The 18,000-nt window shown below is 44.7% G+C and overlaps 1 protein-coding gene across 1 annotated transcript in view; it reads left to right on the top strand.

The window, feature by feature from the left end:
• Positions 1–17,935, top strand: part of PRPF6 (pre-mRNA processing factor 6) — a 37,275-nt gene extending 19,340 nt beyond the window's left edge. Inside the window, exons 10-21 of the mRNA XM_066624358.1 lie at positions 929–1,047; positions 1,916–2,134; positions 3,675–3,797; positions 4,238–4,359; positions 7,322–7,460; positions 8,366–8,485; positions 9,661–9,837; positions 11,173–11,306; positions 11,411–11,502; positions 14,114–14,228; positions 15,620–15,746; positions 16,392–17,935. Of these exons, the coding sequence (XP_066480455.1) occupies positions 929–1,047; positions 1,916–2,134; positions 3,675–3,797; positions 4,238–4,359; positions 7,322–7,460; positions 8,366–8,485; positions 9,661–9,837; positions 11,173–11,306; positions 11,411–11,502; positions 14,114–14,228; positions 15,620–15,746; positions 16,392–16,544 (1,640 nt within the window). The 3' untranslated portion in view covers positions 16,545–17,935. The remainder of the gene's footprint in view (positions 1–928; positions 1,048–1,915; positions 2,135–3,674; positions 3,798–4,237; positions 4,360–7,321; positions 7,461–8,365; positions 8,486–9,660; positions 9,838–11,172; positions 11,307–11,410; positions 11,503–14,113; positions 14,229–15,619; positions 15,747–16,391) is intronic.
• Positions 17,936–18,000: the final 65 nt, after the last annotated feature.

Here is an 18,000-nt window from a genome sequence, read left to right as displayed (position 1 = left end):
TGATAAGCTGATAAATAACCAGGCAAGACAGTGCTTAAAGTCTGATCTGTTAAATGGAGAAACTGCATTGGGTTACTGAAGAAGAGCTATAATTGGACTCAGCATCTCTTATTTTATTAAAACCAGGCATTTAGCATTTCAAAAAATCTTTTTCACAACCATCTGTAGGGGGAGAGTGGGAGGAGGTGATCTTTTGCTTACATTTTGGAAGTGTCCACTAAATCCCAGCAAGTTTTTATAAATTGTAAAATAGCTAGCCATGTTGGCGGTGAGTGGGTGGGAGAACCCAAACAGGAAAAGAAAAATAATGACTTTAGAGGACAGACCAAGATGGTGTGAGCTTTTGAATTCTGCAGGACTGTTCCTTAGGCAGGATGGTAAACAAAACAAAAATAAATAATTTTTAAACAAGTCTTTTATTAAACAAGTCTTATTTTAAGATGTAATGGAGGAGGTCTCTTTGGGGTAATTGAATTAAGACTTCTTTTGCACAAAGCTCAACTTGGATTTCACAGAGGCCTGGTATGGTCAGGGAACAGTTGTTTGGATTTACATCACATCTTTTTACAATATATTCAAAGTATCTTGCAAGAAGTTATACAACAAAATGCGATAAATTGAATGAATGCATACCAAAATCATTTCAAAATAAAATGACCAAAACAGTAGCATCAAGCATTTCAAAAATCTCACAGCAGCCAAGATTTTAATCTTGGTTAAAACTGTGACATTGTCTTCTTTGTAAACAAAGGTTTGGCTGCCGGTCATATCTGTCCCTTGCATCAGGTGAAGCTCGTGGGTCTCTTATCAAGCATAAAGTAATAGTAGTCCTAGAAAGAGAACCTTTAGTTTGCTTTAGTGACCATAACATTATTCTATCCTAGGTCAAGGCCTTTTCTAAGGCCCTTTTTGTTTTCCTTTTTTCTAGCGCTAGAGCACGTTCCAAACTCTGTCCGCTTGTGGAAGGCAGCTGTGGAGCTGGAAGAGCCGGAAGATGCCAGGATAATGCTCAGCCGAGCTGTGGAATGCTGCCCCACTAGCGTGGAAGTAAGTTGACAGAACCTTTCTGTTCGCTGCTGCAGCTCTCATGTGGGAAGGATTATGTGTATCCTGCTGTCTGCATAGTTTTCACCAAATCGCCAAAATACTGTACTAGGACAGTCTGTGACATGGCAAGAAGAAGAGAACTCATTTCCTGACTCCCCTCTAATACTGACATCCTTTTGTGCCTAGAAGGAAAGGGGGAACCATCAATCATGATTGTTAAGACAGTTTAATTGTAGATGTTCATGAATCTGGTGCAGACATCACTCTGGAGGTCTGTTAACCATGGTTGAGAGAGCAGGAACAGGTATTTCCTTCCTCCCACCCCCTTCTCCTTGTGGCTCCCTTTTCCTTCTGGTGCAAGCTGCTCCCACCCTTTCCCTGAAGCCCTGGCTTTCATTAAAAGCTGCATTAGCATCATGATTAGCTGCAAATAACCCTGCCCAGGCTCTGACATTGCTTAGCAAACCTCAGTTATGTGAGGGAGTGCAGTGAACGTGAGAAAAGTCTTTTTGTTCAAGTTCTGATACTTGAATGTTTGATTTGTTTGTATCCTGTCTTCTGAGAGAGAAAGAGCCTTAAGGCAGTTTTACAATAAAAATATATGACATTTTTATGTCATCCTTGATCCAAAGAAGTTCAAGATGACATGGAATTTTGGTGGGGATTGGGGTTGATTAGTTGGTGTATTGATTATTTTTCTTGGTAGAACTTTTATCTGATTATTATTTTATAGTTTATAGCTTTTGGGGTTCTGTTGTAATCTGTCTTGATTTTTTCTTTAAAAGAAAAAGATAATTTGGGAAACTGACTTGGGATACGTTTGTATGGTAGTATGTTACCTTAATGAGAACCTCTTCTTATCCTGCAGCTGTGGCTTGCCCTGGCAAGGCTGGAAACCTATGAGAATGCCCGCAAAGTCTTAAACAAGGCCCGTGAGAATATTCCGACGGACAGGCACATCTGGATCACAGCTGCCAAACTGGAGGAAGCCAATGGGAACACTCAGATGGTCGAGAAGATCATTGACAGAGCAATCACCTCATTAAGGGCCAATGGGGTAGAAATAAACCGGGAGCAGTGGATCCAGGTGCCTATTTAGATCTTCTGCATGGAAATCCTACTTAAATAGGACCTTGTTCTTAATTGTTATGTTGTGCTGAAGATGGAAGTTATGATATAGTCCAGAGTAATTTAAACAAATATAGAAAAGTTTGCTTTAGGATATATCAGATGGGTCCCTGTGGGTTACATGGTCCACCTCAATGAAGCAGGAAATGTGTTTAGTATTTATAAATGCTACAGGTAAAATGGCTACTCTTCTGAAATTTATGAGTATTGGACCGGGCAGGAAAGAAAAGATAGCAGAGATTTACAGTGAGTACTAGTGGAAGAATGTGGAGAATCTGCTGGCTATGGAAGGAGAGCTAATTTATAATATATTTTATGTTTTTAAAATGCCCAAGGATATAATCCTAGACACATTAATGTGGAAGTAGATTCTGCTGAACTGAGTGGAACTTACTTCAGAGTAGACATGCATTGGATTGGGCTGTTTCGTGCAGCCTATAATTTAGTGTGTGAAATAGCATTGCCACAGAATGTGGTGGTGTCCATTGGTTTAGGTTGCTTTCATAGGGGATTAGACCATTGTTTCTCAACCAGTGGTACAGGTACCACCAGTAGTACTTGAGATGGTGTCTGGTGGTACTTTGGGAACCCCTGGACCCTGCTGCCCAGCAGTGAGACCAGAATTGTCATGCAAGAGTGGTAGAAGGCTTGGCTCATCAGGCAGAACTCCAAAGCATGCTTTTCTCATCCACGCTATGCCTCTTACTGGTGTTTGTCATGTCACATCTGGTTTCCCAGTCCAGAAGAATGGTTGCCTTCATACACTGCTTTTGAGTTTCTGATGGGCATGGAAACAAGATCCAGGAATAGATGAATCCTTGGTCTGATATAATAGGATGGTGCTTGTGTTCTTTTCACCATTGCACATGGTGAAAAATATAAAACTAAGTTAAAATGTGCATATCTGTGTCATTGATTTACTGATGGACAACAGTTGTGTGGAGCCTTCCCGCTTTCTCCTTCCATTTGTGTTTTTCATCTTCTGATTCTTCTCAGTTCTCTCCTAATTTTTCTTTCCTTTTTTCTTGCAGTAGGCACTTCGGGGTGGTGGTGGATGGGTTGGAATAGGGCCATCTTATCCAGTACACTCTACTCCAAAGGGCAGCTGCTCCTCAAGGTCTCAGGCTCAGAGATCTTTCCCCATTCTGTCACCCATCTAGTCTTTCTTGCCCTGGAAAGATGGTTCTATCATTTTTCTTTAGAAAATTGGTGACCCTTTTTTTGCCAAATGAGTTTTAACTTTTTAGTAATTTAAATATTAAATCATGTATTTGACCATAACATGGCATGTGAATTTTAAGAAAAATAATAAATGGGATAGAGCCTGGGACCTTAGCCACATGAGCGACCCCTGAATGAAGGCCCCCTTGCCCTTGGTGAAAGCTGAGATTTCAGGTTCCTGGAGCCATTCCATGTGTGGAAGTAGTTTCCCGATCCTTACTTGAGTGTCCTGTAGTTCCCATGCTCAACACAAATTATTGTGATTATATTGCCTCTAGGATGCAGAGGAGTGTGATAAAGCGGGGAGTGTGGCCACCTGCCAGGCAATCATGAGAGCGGTGATTGGAATTGGGATTGAGGAAGAGGACCGGAAGCACACCTGGATGGAAGATGCTGATAGTGTAAGTTGGTACTGAGCACAAAGTGAAGGTGGCTTAATACGTGGTACTGATGGGGGAAATATGGCTTCTTGGAGGTTAGAGATTGACTTCCAGGACTGAAGACTGGCACAGTTTTTGGTGTCTTTAATCCTTGTGGTCTGCATCTGAGCCTGCAGTAAGCCTTGGGGCTAACCTGTATCACAGCCTCTGGTATCACTCTCTGAATTATTAATATGGATTAGAACCTTGGATTAAAATAAACATACATCGATAAGGTGGGAAAGATCAACCCATTTCTAAATTGCCATGGTTTTGTAATTAAGCGTAGCACAGGAGCAAACAAACCTGCAGAAACTGCTCTTGTGTGTACATGCAGTTGTGATGCTAACTGTATAAATAGCATCCCATTTTTGGTTTGCGTCAAAGATTCTCTCCTAATGTTGCCTTTTGCTTCCTCACAGTGTGTTGCTCACAATGCTCTGGAGTGTGCCCGGGCAATCTATGCTTACGCCTTACAAGTTTTTCCCAGCAAGAAAAGTGTCTGGTTGCGAGCAGCCTACTTTGAAAAGAATCATGGAACCAGGTAGAATTCACTGTGCAACTTTACGGATTGTGTGTGAAACTAGCAATTTTTTTATTACCAAGGGGTGTGTTTATAGTTCCACCTGTTGTAGCTTGAGGGAAGAACCTGTAGTGGATGAGGTGTGCTTTGGCAGTGAGGTTTATGCAGGGTGCTTGCTTGTGCTCTGTGATATAGTCCCAAGTCTCTTGAGTTGAACCATTAAATAGAACACTGTCTTGGACTATTTCTTCCTATTGGCCTGTCTTCAACCAACCTGGTTGTATCCTCCCTGGCAGTAATGGGGGAGTGTCTGCATGGCAAGTGAAAGCTCCCTCTCTCTGCTGCTGAGAGTAGCAAAAAAAGAGTTGCTCTGGGAGTTGCAAAAATCAGGACTAGATTTTTGGGGAAAGGAAGGAGTCTCTGTTTTCTTACAATTCCTAGACAGAAGGAAAAAAAACCATCTCTTATTCACAGACCGGTTGGAGAAAGGGGGTGTGTCAGCAGAACTGAGTGTGTTTGCTCCATTTGTGTGTGATTGTGCAGGCTGTGTGTCTTCCTATCAGCTGCTGTGTGGTTTGTCCACCAAGACACACTGTGCGGCCTCAGCTAGCACCAAGGCAGTAAGGCTGCTTTCAGGATATGTGTGTAGGTTTCATTGTTAGTATACAGGTATTGAGAACAAAACGGCTAATACTATAATGCCGTTGTACAAATGGATGGTAAGGCCACACCTGGAGTATTGTGTCCAGTTCTGGTCGCCGCATCTCAAAAAAGACATAGTGGAAATGGAAAAGGTGCAAAAGAGAGCGACTAAGATGATTACGGGGCTGGGGCACCTTCCTTATGAGGAAAGGCTATGGCGTTTGGGCCTCTTCAGCCTAGAAAAGAGACGCCTGAGGGGGGACATGATTGAGACATACAAAATTATGCAGGGGATGGACAGAGTGGATAGGGAGATGCTCTTTACACTCTCACATAATACCAGAACCAGGGGACATCCACTAAAATTGAGTGTTGGGCGGGTTAGGACAGACAAAATAAAATATTTCTTTACTCAGCGTGTGGTCGGTCTGTGGAACTCCTTGCTACAGGATGTGGTGATGGCATCTGGCCTGGGCGCCTTTAAAAGGGGATTGGACAAGTTTCTGGAGGAAAAATCCATTACGAGTTACAAGCCATGATGTGTATGTGCAACCTCCTGATTTTAGAAATGGGCTATGTCAGAATGCCAGATGCAAGGAAGGGCACCAGGATGAGGTCTCTTGTTATCTGGTGTGCTCCCTGGGGCATTTGGTGGGCTGCTGTGAGATACAGGAAGCTGGACTAGATGGGCCTGTGGCCTGATCCAGTGGGGCTGTTCTTATGTTCTTGTACGTCCTCTCCCTTTGACCCTAATATTTTCAGGCAAGCATTATTCCCCCTCCCACTTCCGTTCCCAGTGTTAGCACTGGGGGGGGACGGACGACGACCAAAAAGCAAAGCAGGTGGGTGAAACTCCTTCCTAGAATGCCAAACATAACTCAGTAGCTATAGTTAGTGAATGGAATCATGTGACTTTCTGTGAAAATTGGGCTCTGGGTAGCAAAGTTTTCATACTACGAAAGGGAAACCTCCAAATTCTTTATCCATTTCCTCTGTGTTGTCTTCCTAAGGCTGATGTGGGGCGGGGGGGGGGGAACTCCTAAAGAATTTCTGAGCTGCTTTGGAGAGTTGAGCTGGCACAAAACCCTGGGCGGGGGGTGGGGGGGAATCATGCTCGTTAGTAACTTTTTTTTAACCTTGATGATGAGAAACAGGTTCTGGTTGGAGTTTGCTGGGACACAAATGAAGCCCCATGTCTGGGTGAATGCCAAAATGAGGAACCTGTCTATGGCAAGAGAGTTGGATTGTTAGGGAGGAGGGGAAAACCATGTCTGTCTTTTGAACAGCTGCTGGCAAGAGTTGGGGAACATTGGGACTAAACTTTATTGTGCAGGGACTGAGGCTTATGGCAGAACACTGCCATCCGTTTGGTAAGCCTTTCCCCTTAACTCTCTCTGTGTGTGTGAGTGTGTGTGTGAAGGTGGCAGGTTGCAATTGTTGAGCAGAAAGAGAATGGCACTCTTCAGTGCTACGATCCATTTTTGGGATATTCCCCCTGAAATAAATAATGACTTACAAATTACTGGAGTTTAGGATAGGGGGTGTTTGGAGTGTGTTTTGAGGAAACCTTGGTGCATGAGAATATGGTATCTGGGAGACAGTTTGGCGTGGGGGACAGTGTGTGGTGGTTTGGGGAATGGAGGGAGGGTGTTGGGGAAGACAGATCAGTGCTTGAACATAAGAACAGCCCTGCTGGATCAGGCCAAAGGCCCATCTAGTCTAGCTTCCTTTATCTCACAGTGGCACACGGTGGCTTGGCTAGTAAAGAGGATATTTGTGGGTCCCAGAACAATCTACTTTGAGTGGCCACAGGATTCCTGTGGATTGAGGGCGTTTATGTGTGAAATCAAACATTTCATGTATGACTGAAGGCTGCTTGCAACATATCATTTTTAAAATTATGCATATGTCCTTCCCACATAATGAATACAGTATGTTCATTATAGTTAATGAAAAATGAGAAGAATCTTTGAAATACCCTTTGGCTAGTCTCCTGGAATGATACATGGGAATTTGAGTAGTGATGGGGGAGGTCACTTTGCTCCATGGTCTGAAAGCTCCCTTGTGGTTCATGTGAAAATCATCTTCCAGGATATGCAAGATGTACAGTGGTTCCTATTTGTGTTTCTGCACCTAACAAATCACTTTGTGCAGTCCTTTCCATAAACTGGTTTCCATGTTTGGGGGTGACCAGCAAAGTGGGTAGTGGCATAGAATTTCCTACATCTCCTTCATGAAGTAATTGATCAGAGGTTATGGTAGGGACTTTGCAGTGGGAACAGCATTCAACTGGTCCAGAAGCCCAGTTTTCCTTGTCACTGGCACTCTTCTCTTCTTGCAGGGAATCCTTGGAGGCTCTCCTGCAAAGGGCTGTGGCTCACTGCCCCAAAGCCGAAGTTCTTTGGCTCATGGGAGCCAAATCGAAATGGCTTGCTGGAGATGTACCTGCTGCAAGAAGCATTTTAGCTTTGGCTTTCCAGGTGAGCAAGCATCTTGCAAGATAAGATGCTACAAGATTCCTTGGACAATCTGATCTTTCTCAACAGCAACAAAATGTAGTGGGACCCCCTAAGCTGAATCTTCCTAATCATTACAACCCACAATTTAATCTTGTGTATAAATGCTTCTATTTATCCTCATATTTTTCTTCATGTAACATTTTTGCTCCCAAAAGCTTCTTGGAAAAATCAATGCATAGTCATTCTGAGTATCTGTTTTCCTGTTTCAGAAACGTTAATCAAGAACCTCTTGATAGGGAGAGCAGTTTTAGGATACTTGTCAAAGATCAAAGTTTTTTATGAAGACTGGTCTTTGGGTAACAATCACCTGAGCTCCTCAAATACCATTAGTCTGAGGGGATCTTCCAAGATACTGGATAAGCATAGTCTGGAATGAAAACAATGGCTTTTTCATCCCTTTCACATATGACCAAGGTGCTTGGATAGAGCCAACAGTTTGCTTTGACGGTTGCAAGAGAGGAAGTGAGAGCAGGTGAAACAAGAGGGCTTGCAAAACATTTTATTCTGTTTGTGTGCCCATTGTCAATTTTGCAACTCTGAATATGATGCACTTAGACAGAAGGCAAATAATTTTAACAAGTCATAACAATTGGCCAAACTGTCCTAGTAGTGATTCAGAAAATTCTCCTGGGGTCAGTATGAATACCAGAGTGGAGTAGGGACAAACGGAGCCTCCACTCCTGTGTCAAGTGGTCAGAGCAGATTGTGCTGTCTGGAATGTTCTCAGTGAGTATGCAGTGCTGCCTGGAATGGAGCAGAACCAGAAAGGGTGTCTTGTGGCAGACAATTGATTTAAGCAATTTAAAATGCACCGGCCCTAAACTTGGTGCTGCTTTCATGTGCATATTTCTTCTTGGGCTCTCTAGGCCAACCCCAACAGTGAAGAGATTTGGCTGGCTGCCGTGAAGCTGGAATCTGAAAACAATGAATATGAAAGGGCAAGGAGGTTGTTGGCCAAGGCTCGTAGCAGTGCCCCAACAGCCAGGGTAAGTTGCTTGTAGATCTGGGAATTCTTTCACATTGAAACTCCTGCCACCCAGACTCCAGTGAGCATAGGAGCCTCCTTTATGCCGAGACCCAGTGGTCTATGCAGTTTAGTTCTCAGCCTAGCAGCAGTTCTCCAAGGTCTCAGTCAAGGGGTCTTTCCCAGCCCCATACTCAAAAGTTCCTTGAATTGGGGGTATTGTGCATTATACCTGCAAATAACATCCTCCATCGTGGAGCTGTGGATCTTCACCCTTTACCAGTCATTAGAGTTTTGCTTTGATTGGTGGAAGGGAGAGCAGACACCATAAATACTCCTTTGCCTAAGGGTTAGGTAGGAGCTGCTACTGAATTAGGTGCACAGCTTGGATAGACATAGGGGGAAAAGTAAGAAAGCACACACTTACCCTGGTATTACACTGATTTTGTACGTAGCCTGTTTTTGCCCAGTCTGCAGGTGTATACATTTGATCCCTGTTGCATATATGTAACGTTGGACAGAAATGGCTTAAACAGTGATTTGGATGTTGTGGGGAAGGAAATGGGGCAGCTGAAAGCATGTTTCAGCTCCTGATGAGCACAGAACCAACCACTGCCATTGCCAAACAGAATATTTTCTGCAGAACTTCAGAGCATTCAGTGAGGAAGTGAATCAAGCTCTTCAGAAACTCCAGAGATTTGATTGCTTGCCTTGAAAATGTATTTCTTTGCCGTAAGGTGAATGTGTTGTTGTCAGTTTTCATGTTTGCAACAAGGATTTATGTAATCCTTATTGACAAGAGAAGGTCGCAGCAGGTTGATATTCTGTAAGCAGTGAGGTATTATTGTGATGATGTCTCATGTGGTCAGATCTGTATTCAATCACTTGTTGTTTATTTAAACCATTTATACCCTGCCTCGTAATCCCCTTTGTGAAGCAGATTATTTTTGAGCATTTTTCATAAAGGAGCAAAATGCCTCTCTGCCCACTGTTCTGTATGCTGAAATGTTCCTACCTCACCTCTCTGAAGTATATTTAAAATTAAATAATTTAAAGCATTTAAATCCACTCCTATCAACAGCAAGACTGTATTATGAGGCACACAAAAGTTTAACAGGAAAGGTCTTGTGAGCTGAGCATTCTTGGCTTGGAATTCACATGGTCCTTGGGATAAACACGTCCCTTGTGTCTTTACAGGTCTTCATGAAGTCTGTCAAACTGGAGTGGGTGCTCGGGAACATTGCGGCGGCTCAGGAACTCTGTGAGGAAGCCCTCAAGCACTATGAGGACTTCCCCAAGCTGTGGATGATGAAAGGGCAGATAGAGGAGCAGGAGGAGCTGATAGAAAAAGCCAGAGAAGCCTACAATCAAGGGGTAGGGAGAGAACCCTTCACTTATCAGCATTTGGCAAATGCTCGACAAAATTGGGGAGCAGCATTTTTGGTGATGGGAGGGCAGAACTCACTACCACTCCTACTGCTGGCCACCAGTAATCAGCCTCTGGTGGTTTTACCCAGAAGACCTCTGGAACAACACGATAAGATGATGTGTGTCTTTAGAGGCTTCTGGGTAAAACACAATATTTTCTTTGACCCAGAAGGAGCACTGCTGATGCTGCTGGTGGAGTTGATCCCTTATCAACGCAAATGGATGTGCCCACAGACTCCTTCCCTCCTCCCATTTCTGGCAGGGGTTCTCCAATGATAACAGTAATCTCAACCCCATTCCTGTCATTGTCTTCCCCCCCTTCTTTTTTTGAGGCCACCTCAGAGCAACTTCAGTACCTTGTAAATGTCTCTGCAGTCCATTGTTACTATAGAGAACAGAAGAGAGCTGTGAAGGTCAGACTATTGGCTCAAGCTGTGTCATCGGCCTTGCAGAGAAGTGCCAAAAACATACTAGCTGCATCAACAATTTTTATGGCATTAGAAGTTTAGCTTGTACAGTTCTCTTCTACAAAGATGAATGACGTTTTCTGGACAAGTGACTGGGGCAGCCAAACTACCTGATGATCAACTATGCGTCTTTGTACTTGGACTCCAGTGGGGAAAAAATGACCAAGGAACGTGCATGTTTTGTCTGTCCTTCCTTCCCTGGTGGCCAGGAGATGTATTTCATTTAAGAATATTTATTCATATCTTGCCTTTCAGTGCAGCAAGCAACAACATAATTTAAAAGCAACCATATGATATGTTTAAGCGAGTCTAAAACCAACACCAGGGTCAGGTGGCAGTATAAAAATGTCAAAAAACACAAATTGGGTGAAGCAGTAATTAAAAGCTAGCTAAATCTTTGCCTGGTTTCTAAAGCACATTGGGAAGGGGACCAATTGGATCTCCCAGGGCAGAGAGAGCCGAAGACTCGGGGCTGTTGCTAGGAAAGATCTCTACCACCCAAATCTCTAATGGTGACAGGATATGGGACACAGCCTCCCCGGTAACCTGAAGAGACAGGCAGGCTCATGTGGGAGGAGACAGGCCTTCATGCCACCTGGTCCCAAACCATTCTGGTCTTCAAGGAGAGCAACCAGCACTTTGAATTGGCAAGGAAACAAAGTGGGAACCCGTTCAGCTAATGCAGTAATGAATGATGATCATGCTCGCAGTGGAAGGAATTCTGTGCCTGCAATCTTGATGAAGTTTTGCAGCTATGCACTTGCCCTCCCCCCCCCCAACCCCATAACTTTAGTAAGCTTTTGTTTTCTCACAGTTGAAGAAATGCCCCAGTTCCATACCCCTTTGGCTGTTGCTGTCCAGGCTGGAAGAAAAGGTTGGCCAGCTCACCCGAGCCAGAGCCATCTTGGAGAAGTCTCGTTTGAAGAACCCCAAAAACCAAGACCTCTGGTGAGCTGAGAATTTTACAGACTTTCAGAACCTTTTGGTGCTTGTTTTGGTGGGCTCTCACTGCTGCTTTTGAGCCATCTTCAGTGTGGTGTTCTCTCTTTCAGGCTGGAGTCAGTGAGGTTAGAATACAGAGCAGGACTGAAGAACATTGCAAACACCCTGATGGCCAAAGCACTGCAAGAGTGTCCCAATTCTGGTAAGAGATGTGGTGTTCCTTTTGCCTGCATAATTGAGCTTCAGTTCTAACTGCTTCATTTTTAGAAAAGTAAAAGTTCCTCCTCACATCTTTGGTCAGATGGCAGCCTGTATCTTAGGAAAGTAGGATATGCCTGCAATTCCCACTGTGCAAGTTCTGCTCACAGGATGCCTGCCTGCCGTAGATATACCCAAAAGCCAGTAATTCCTTCTGTTCTGTATGATGTGAACGAACCCTAATTTATTCCCAAAATTAAGTAGACTTTTGGCAATCCAGAATTGCGAACTTTGGACATTAGCCGAGAGTGTTACGGTGATGTGTCAGAAATAGGAAGTATGAACCACATCAAATGGTACAGCAAGTGGGCAGGCTGCGGTGATCTTATGGAGTGTGAATTGTACACAGACCAGAACATTTGGCTTGTTGTGAGGCAGAATTGTACGTCCAGGTAGCAAACCCGAACACATAGAAATATAGCTTCTCAGCGAAGGAATTAGAAGTCCTTCTTGGGGATATCCTTCAGAACAGGTGCATTGTGCAAACACTGTGTGGTCCCCTGCATAGCTAATATTTCCTAATCTTAAAATCACTGTGTGTCCTTGTGGTGAATCCCTTGGATTTTTTCCAAATCCACCAAATGTTTCTTCCTTGTATACCTGGTATGCATATACTTGAGTTGAACAAGGTGTGCTTTTATGGTCCACAAAGATCTTATGCTGCAATATATTTGTTTGTTCTTTAGAAGCTTGGAGATCTTTTGATGCACAGGTGAAGAAGGCTTTGTGCTTTTTCCTAGCAGATTTTCTTTCTGGCCTCTGAAAGTCTGTGGGCAGCTATGGAATCCCCCCCCCCCCGTCTGATTTGAGAACTGCCCGCTCCCTGGTGCTTCAGCGTGGGCATTAATTTTTCTTTTTCGGTTGGCATTTTTACCTTGGTATTTGTTCTCCCCCACTGTGTATTCCCAGCTGTGCTGCTATTTTTACTGTTAACAATTTTATTGTTTACTGTTGCTTTTTTACCATGTTTTAACATTTCTGCTGCCTTTTTACTTATTTTTTTACTTTGTTCCTGCTGTTAATGGTGTGTGCTGTGTTGTGGTTCTTTATTACTTGATTGCCCCCCCCCCATGCCATGCTCTCTCTCTTTATATATTGCTTTAATATCTTCTGGTGTTCCTTGACAGGCTGTTTTATATGTAGTTTTATTGTGTATGGGCAATTGTTCCCCCTCTTCCCTGCCCCACAAAGGCAGTTCTGCATAATAATAGGATGGGATGGATGTATTCAGGGCCCCCAAGGGGGGGGGGGAGTTTATTTATTCATTTTATAATATTTTTATCCCACCATTCCCTCACTGGCATGGGTGCTCAAGCAGGTAACATAAAATATACCCAGCCAGCTGCCACGTAATATAGAAAAGGTGGCAGAGGCAACAGTTGCTACCAAATGATGTTTATTACGGGGAGGGGAGTTACACAGAGGGTAGGGGAAGGGGTGAAGGCATAGCAACTTGCCGACAGGTGCAGAGTACCTTCCTTCCTTCCTTCCTTCCTGCTGTTCCTTAGATCAGCAGTTTTCAAACTCTCAGGGAGAGTTTGAGCTGCTCTAAATTCTTGCAGGGGTGGGGGGGAGGCAATGGCACAATCCCCGGAATTGTGCCGCTCAGGGGGGCCGCAGGGACTTGGGTCCGCTTACCAGAGCCTCCTGCAGCCTCCTGGGGGTGAGGGGAGCCCTGCACGACCTTCTGCAGGGCTCCCCGCAGCTTAAGAAGTGAAAGTGGAGTGGTCGTGCTCCACTTCCGCTTTAGCGGAGTCAGAGCGCGATCGCTTCGCTTTCGCTTTCAAAGCTGCGGGGACCCTGCAGAAGGTGGTGCAGGGCTCCCTGCACCCCCGGGAGGCTGCAGGAGGCTCGGGTAAGTGTAACCAAGCCCCTGTGGCCCCCCCCCCCCCGAGCGGTGCGATCCTGGGGATCGAACCGCTGCCTCCTCCCTGCCTCCAGGCTGCCCCCACCCCTTAAGGTGAAAGTGGCCAGGGCCCAGAGGCTGGAGTGTCTTGATGCCCCAGTCTGAAAAGCCCTGCCTTAGATTGATCCCTGTTTGCAGCCTGGACACAATGACTGCAGCCAGCCCAAGGGGGTTGGTATCCAAGTAGAGGCTGGTGTCAGGGTGGGGGAGTTGGTATTATTCCCAATCCCAAGAGTCTGCCCAAGGGCCCCCCCGGTGATTTTCCTTCCTGCTTCTCTGCCCATTCCCAAGCTTCCCTTTCCACCGCCCTCCTCCTCCAGCCTTCTCCCTCCTCCCCTGGCTTCTTTTTGGGTTCTGTCTTCTTGCCCTCACCCATTCCTTTGCTTGACTGCTATGCTCTAGTTCTCTTTGCCCCTTGTCTTTCCACAGCTCCTTTCTTCCCAGTGTTTCTTCTCTTGGCCATGAGATCACCTCTTGAAGATGAAGCTTCTGGTGCCACAGCTATAGCATGCAGAAGTGCCTGGACTGAAAGAGAAGGGTTGTTTCCTAGGAAGAAATTTGGCTTGGCAGTGATGATGCCTGCTGTTTTATATGCATTGCTAACGCAGTCCTTGATCAAGGCTGACCTTCATGATTTTTTTACTTTTAGGGATCTTGTGGTCTGAAGCTATCTTCTTAGAGGCCAGACCCCAGCGGAAGACCAAGAGTGTGGATGCTCTGAAGAAGTGTGAGCATGATCCCCACGTCCTCCTGGCTGTGGCCAAGTGAGTAACAGTACTTCCATGTCCAAAAGAAGCTGTATAATTCCCACAAGGCAGGCTGCAAAGTTTGATGCATTGTCCTGAGTCCTGAATCTTGAGCTGTTCAGTTTTTGTTCTGTAAGAAAAGATTGATCCTCTGGTCCTTTTAGTTCAGTGTGCTAAATGCTGAGAGATTAGGAGTGTGGTAAAGTTTATACCAGCAGCAGTTGAGATTTGTGTAGTCTGCACAGCCTACCCACCTTACCACTTACCCCGATGAATCTGTGTCCATCTGCCTCTCTTCTTTTCCATGCTATTGTCCCAAGACAAAATGTTTCCCACTCCTAAGGCTTGGGGCAGATTATAAAAGCACATACACCATTAAGAGTCATCTTTAATACAGATGAAGGTATTTCAGAACAATTTTCAATAATCAAATCTCATATTATATATGTGGGAGTCTGCCAGGTAGTGCTATGTCATTTGCTGATTTTCATCTTCACTCATAATGCAGTTTCGTAACCCTTCACGATAGGATCAGGATGTTGGCCTGTTGACTTGTCCAGTATTAGCAGGTACTGCAGTCGTTTTGAAACTGTGTTCTGAGGATTCCTGGGGTTCTTTGGAAGCTGGCTTATTAGAGTTCTCTCAGACAGAATCGGAAATGGTGGTCAAGTGGCCACCCCACTTCATTTATTCCCATTCTCTGCTTCCTGTTCTTTAACTAGCTAGCACTCCGTTAAAAGTCTTGCCCTTTTGTCTCATGGTTGCGAAGGTTACTCAAGCACCTGTGGTGAGGGGCTTTGTCAAAACCTTTTAGCAAAGCCAAGTGTACAGTGTCAGCTGAAGGGCCTCTATCCATGTGCCTGCTGACACTCTCAAAGAACTCTAGAAGATTAGTGAGCCAGAACTTGCCTTTACAGAAGTCATGCTGTTTTTCTTTCAGCCAGGCTCTCTCTTCTAGAATTATCCTAGGTTTGTCCTTAATTAACAGGCTACCAGAACAGATGTTAAGCTGACTGGCTTGCAATTCCCTAGATCGCTGAGGATCTTTTTTTAAACATCAGTGTTAATGTTGGCTGCCTTCCAGTTCTCTGGCACAGAGCTGATTTTAAAGACAGGTTACTGTACATATTTTTGTGAGAAGATCTGCAGTTTCACATCTGAGTTCCTTGAGGACTCTGAGGTGGATGCTATCTGGACACCAAGGTAGACACAACCTGTTTTAACTTCTGCAGCTCATCTTACAAAGGGCAAAAGTGCTGGTTCCAGCAGTTGCTTCCCTTACATTTGGAGAGCTGAGACATCAACGACTTCCTGTCATGACAGCTATTCAGATTGCTCACTATCTTAACAGAAAGGCCAACTCCAGTAGTAGAGCCCATCTTCTCACTCTCAACCATTCACTTCCCCAGGTTGTTTTGGAGCGAGCGGAAAATAACCAAAGCACGGGAGTGGTTTCATCGGACAGTGAAAATAGATTCTGACCTGGGAGATGCCTGGGCTTTTTTCTACAAATTTGAACTTCAGCATGGCACGGAGGTAACTTGAAAGGGGGCCGAGGAATCTGCTGACTTAATGGAACTATCAAAGGAGGCCTCACTGATTTGGGAAACTTTAGTGGCAGCAGGGATATGCTACTTTCTTGACCTACTTCCCTGGAACCCTTTTAAAGCTCCTGTCACTGCTGTCTCCTTTTCTTCACCAAGAAGGAACCTTGTGCTTGAGCAGTTGCTGCCATCCCCATAGCATATTGAAGCCTCTGCCATTCAGCTGGTCAGCAGTTCTCCGATTTCTGGCAGAAGCTTTTTCTTACTATTTGAGGTCTGTGTACCATAGATGGCAACTAGACTTTGATTCATGCAAATCTTGCTTTATAACACTCAGTTGAGGCCCTCCACAAGTTCTTTGGTGGAGGGTTGGTGGGACCCCAGGGTTACAGTATGCCAGTGAGCCACATTGGATGTGCCAGCTTGGCAAGTGGGTGGGCACAGGTGGTATCAGGAAAGGGTGAGTTGGCCTTTTCCTTCCTGGCCTGAAAAGGGGGAAATGTGAAGTGGGATGGGGGGACGGCGTAGTGTGGGGAGGGCTTTTGAAGGAGCTTGTGCTTTTCTTAGTCTTGATAGGAATGCTTCTAGAACCATGGGGTTGCAGTAATCCCTGTGCCATTCCCTCCTCTTCACGTAGGAGCAGCAGGAGGAGGTGAGGAAGCGCTGTGAAAATGCAGAGCCCCGCCACGGAGAGCTATGGTGCGAGGTCTCGAAGGACATCAGCAATTGGCAGCGGAAGATCGGTGAAATCCTCGTGCTGGTGGCAGCCAAGATCAAGAACACTTTCTAGTTCACAGGCTGGGCTGAGCTTCGTTTTGGGTAGTGCAATGGGACCCAACCCCCAAGCTTGCGGCTCACGTATTGGCATGTGTCTCCTTAGACTGGAGCTTATGTAAAGGAGTTTGAAGGAAAGAGAGAAGGAGATGAGGGTCTCTGGTCAGATGTGAGGGGGGGGGTCCCACCTTCCCTATTGTCTCTGTGTATTGTGCTGGTTGATAGAGCGTTTGTGTGAGAGCTACTCTCTGCGCCTACTTTTATTTAGCAGTCCTGGAGCAAGAACTCGAGAAGGTTCATTTGCAGATATTTTTTTTACCCTTATGCCTGAACTCCTGGGGTTGCTTTTACTCCAGATTCCCTGTAAATCATTTGGCAAAAGGGGGAGCCTGGTCTGTCAATCTTCGGCTTGTCTGCTTCAGCAAAACTGTTCTTGCCATTTAATATCCTGTGTGCTGTTGCAGTCTCTTTCTGTACTAAAAGTGATTTTAGGCCAATCAAACCATTGTGGTGTTCTGTGGAGAGTCCCCAGAATTAGAATTTAGCAAGGTGCTGTGTGTCGCAAAGGAAATCAGAAGGGAAGTGTGGGGGAACTGTTACAGAGTACAACTTGGGTTTCTTGTGGACAAAACCAGTTTTGGCAGTGTAGATATCATACAGCGCTCCCCCCCCCCCCCGGTCAAAATATCTTGATGGAGTTTATTAACCTTTTGGACTGATTTGAAATTAAGGACAAGATAATATTTTTGCATGTTTTTTGTCCAGAATTTGAAAAATATAGAATGCTTGTCTTCTTTCTAAGAGAAAATATTTCTTACAAAATATTGGAGAACAGTGACCAAATAGAGCTTAGAAAGGGGGTTTAGTTGTTGGGGTCATGGTGGAAGAGCTTAAATGGAAACTGTTTTCCATGCTTAAGAAGAGAATTGGCTGCAGCATGGAAGGACTTGAATGGACACACAAAATCTGTGAGTTGAAGGCACCATCTGGCAGGGAACTTTGGTGTAGTCTCAGTTGAACCAAATAGGTGTGAACGTGTATTTGCAAACCTTTGTTTCACATCAGTGGGGTTGGCACAAATGTTTTTGGCAACTTGTGTGTGAGTGCGCACGTGTGTTGGGTGAAAAATTTTATCTGTACAGATGGTTTTAAAAAAAGCATTTCCTGTTTTTACTTTTCTGAATGAAAAGCAGAGTCCTTCCCACCTCAAGATGGCAAACCCTCCAACTCTTAGATGAACCAATCCAGCAGATCCCCATACCTTTTATTACAAAATCTTTGTGTATTTGTGTGCAGAGGGGTATTCCCATGTATTTCTACACAGCATTTTAGTTGACACGGCTCTCCAGCAGTGAAGATTGTGTACATATTATGAAGCTGTAAAATACAATCCTGTTTCTTGTGTTATTTTTTTGTTTTTTGCACACGTGCTGACTTGTGCTCAGAGACTTTGCATAGTTATTGGGAATATG

This window comes from Tiliqua scincoides, chromosome 4, assembly GCF_035046505.1.
Source record: "Tiliqua scincoides isolate rTilSci1 chromosome 4, rTilSci1.hap2, whole genome shotgun sequence".
In the NCBI taxonomy this organism is placed as follows: Eukaryota; Metazoa; Chordata; class Lepidosauria; order Squamata; family Scincidae; genus Tiliqua; species Tiliqua scincoides.
The sequence above is the reverse complement of the archived record's forward strand: the minus strand, read 5'-3'. Positions and strand labels throughout refer to the sequence as shown.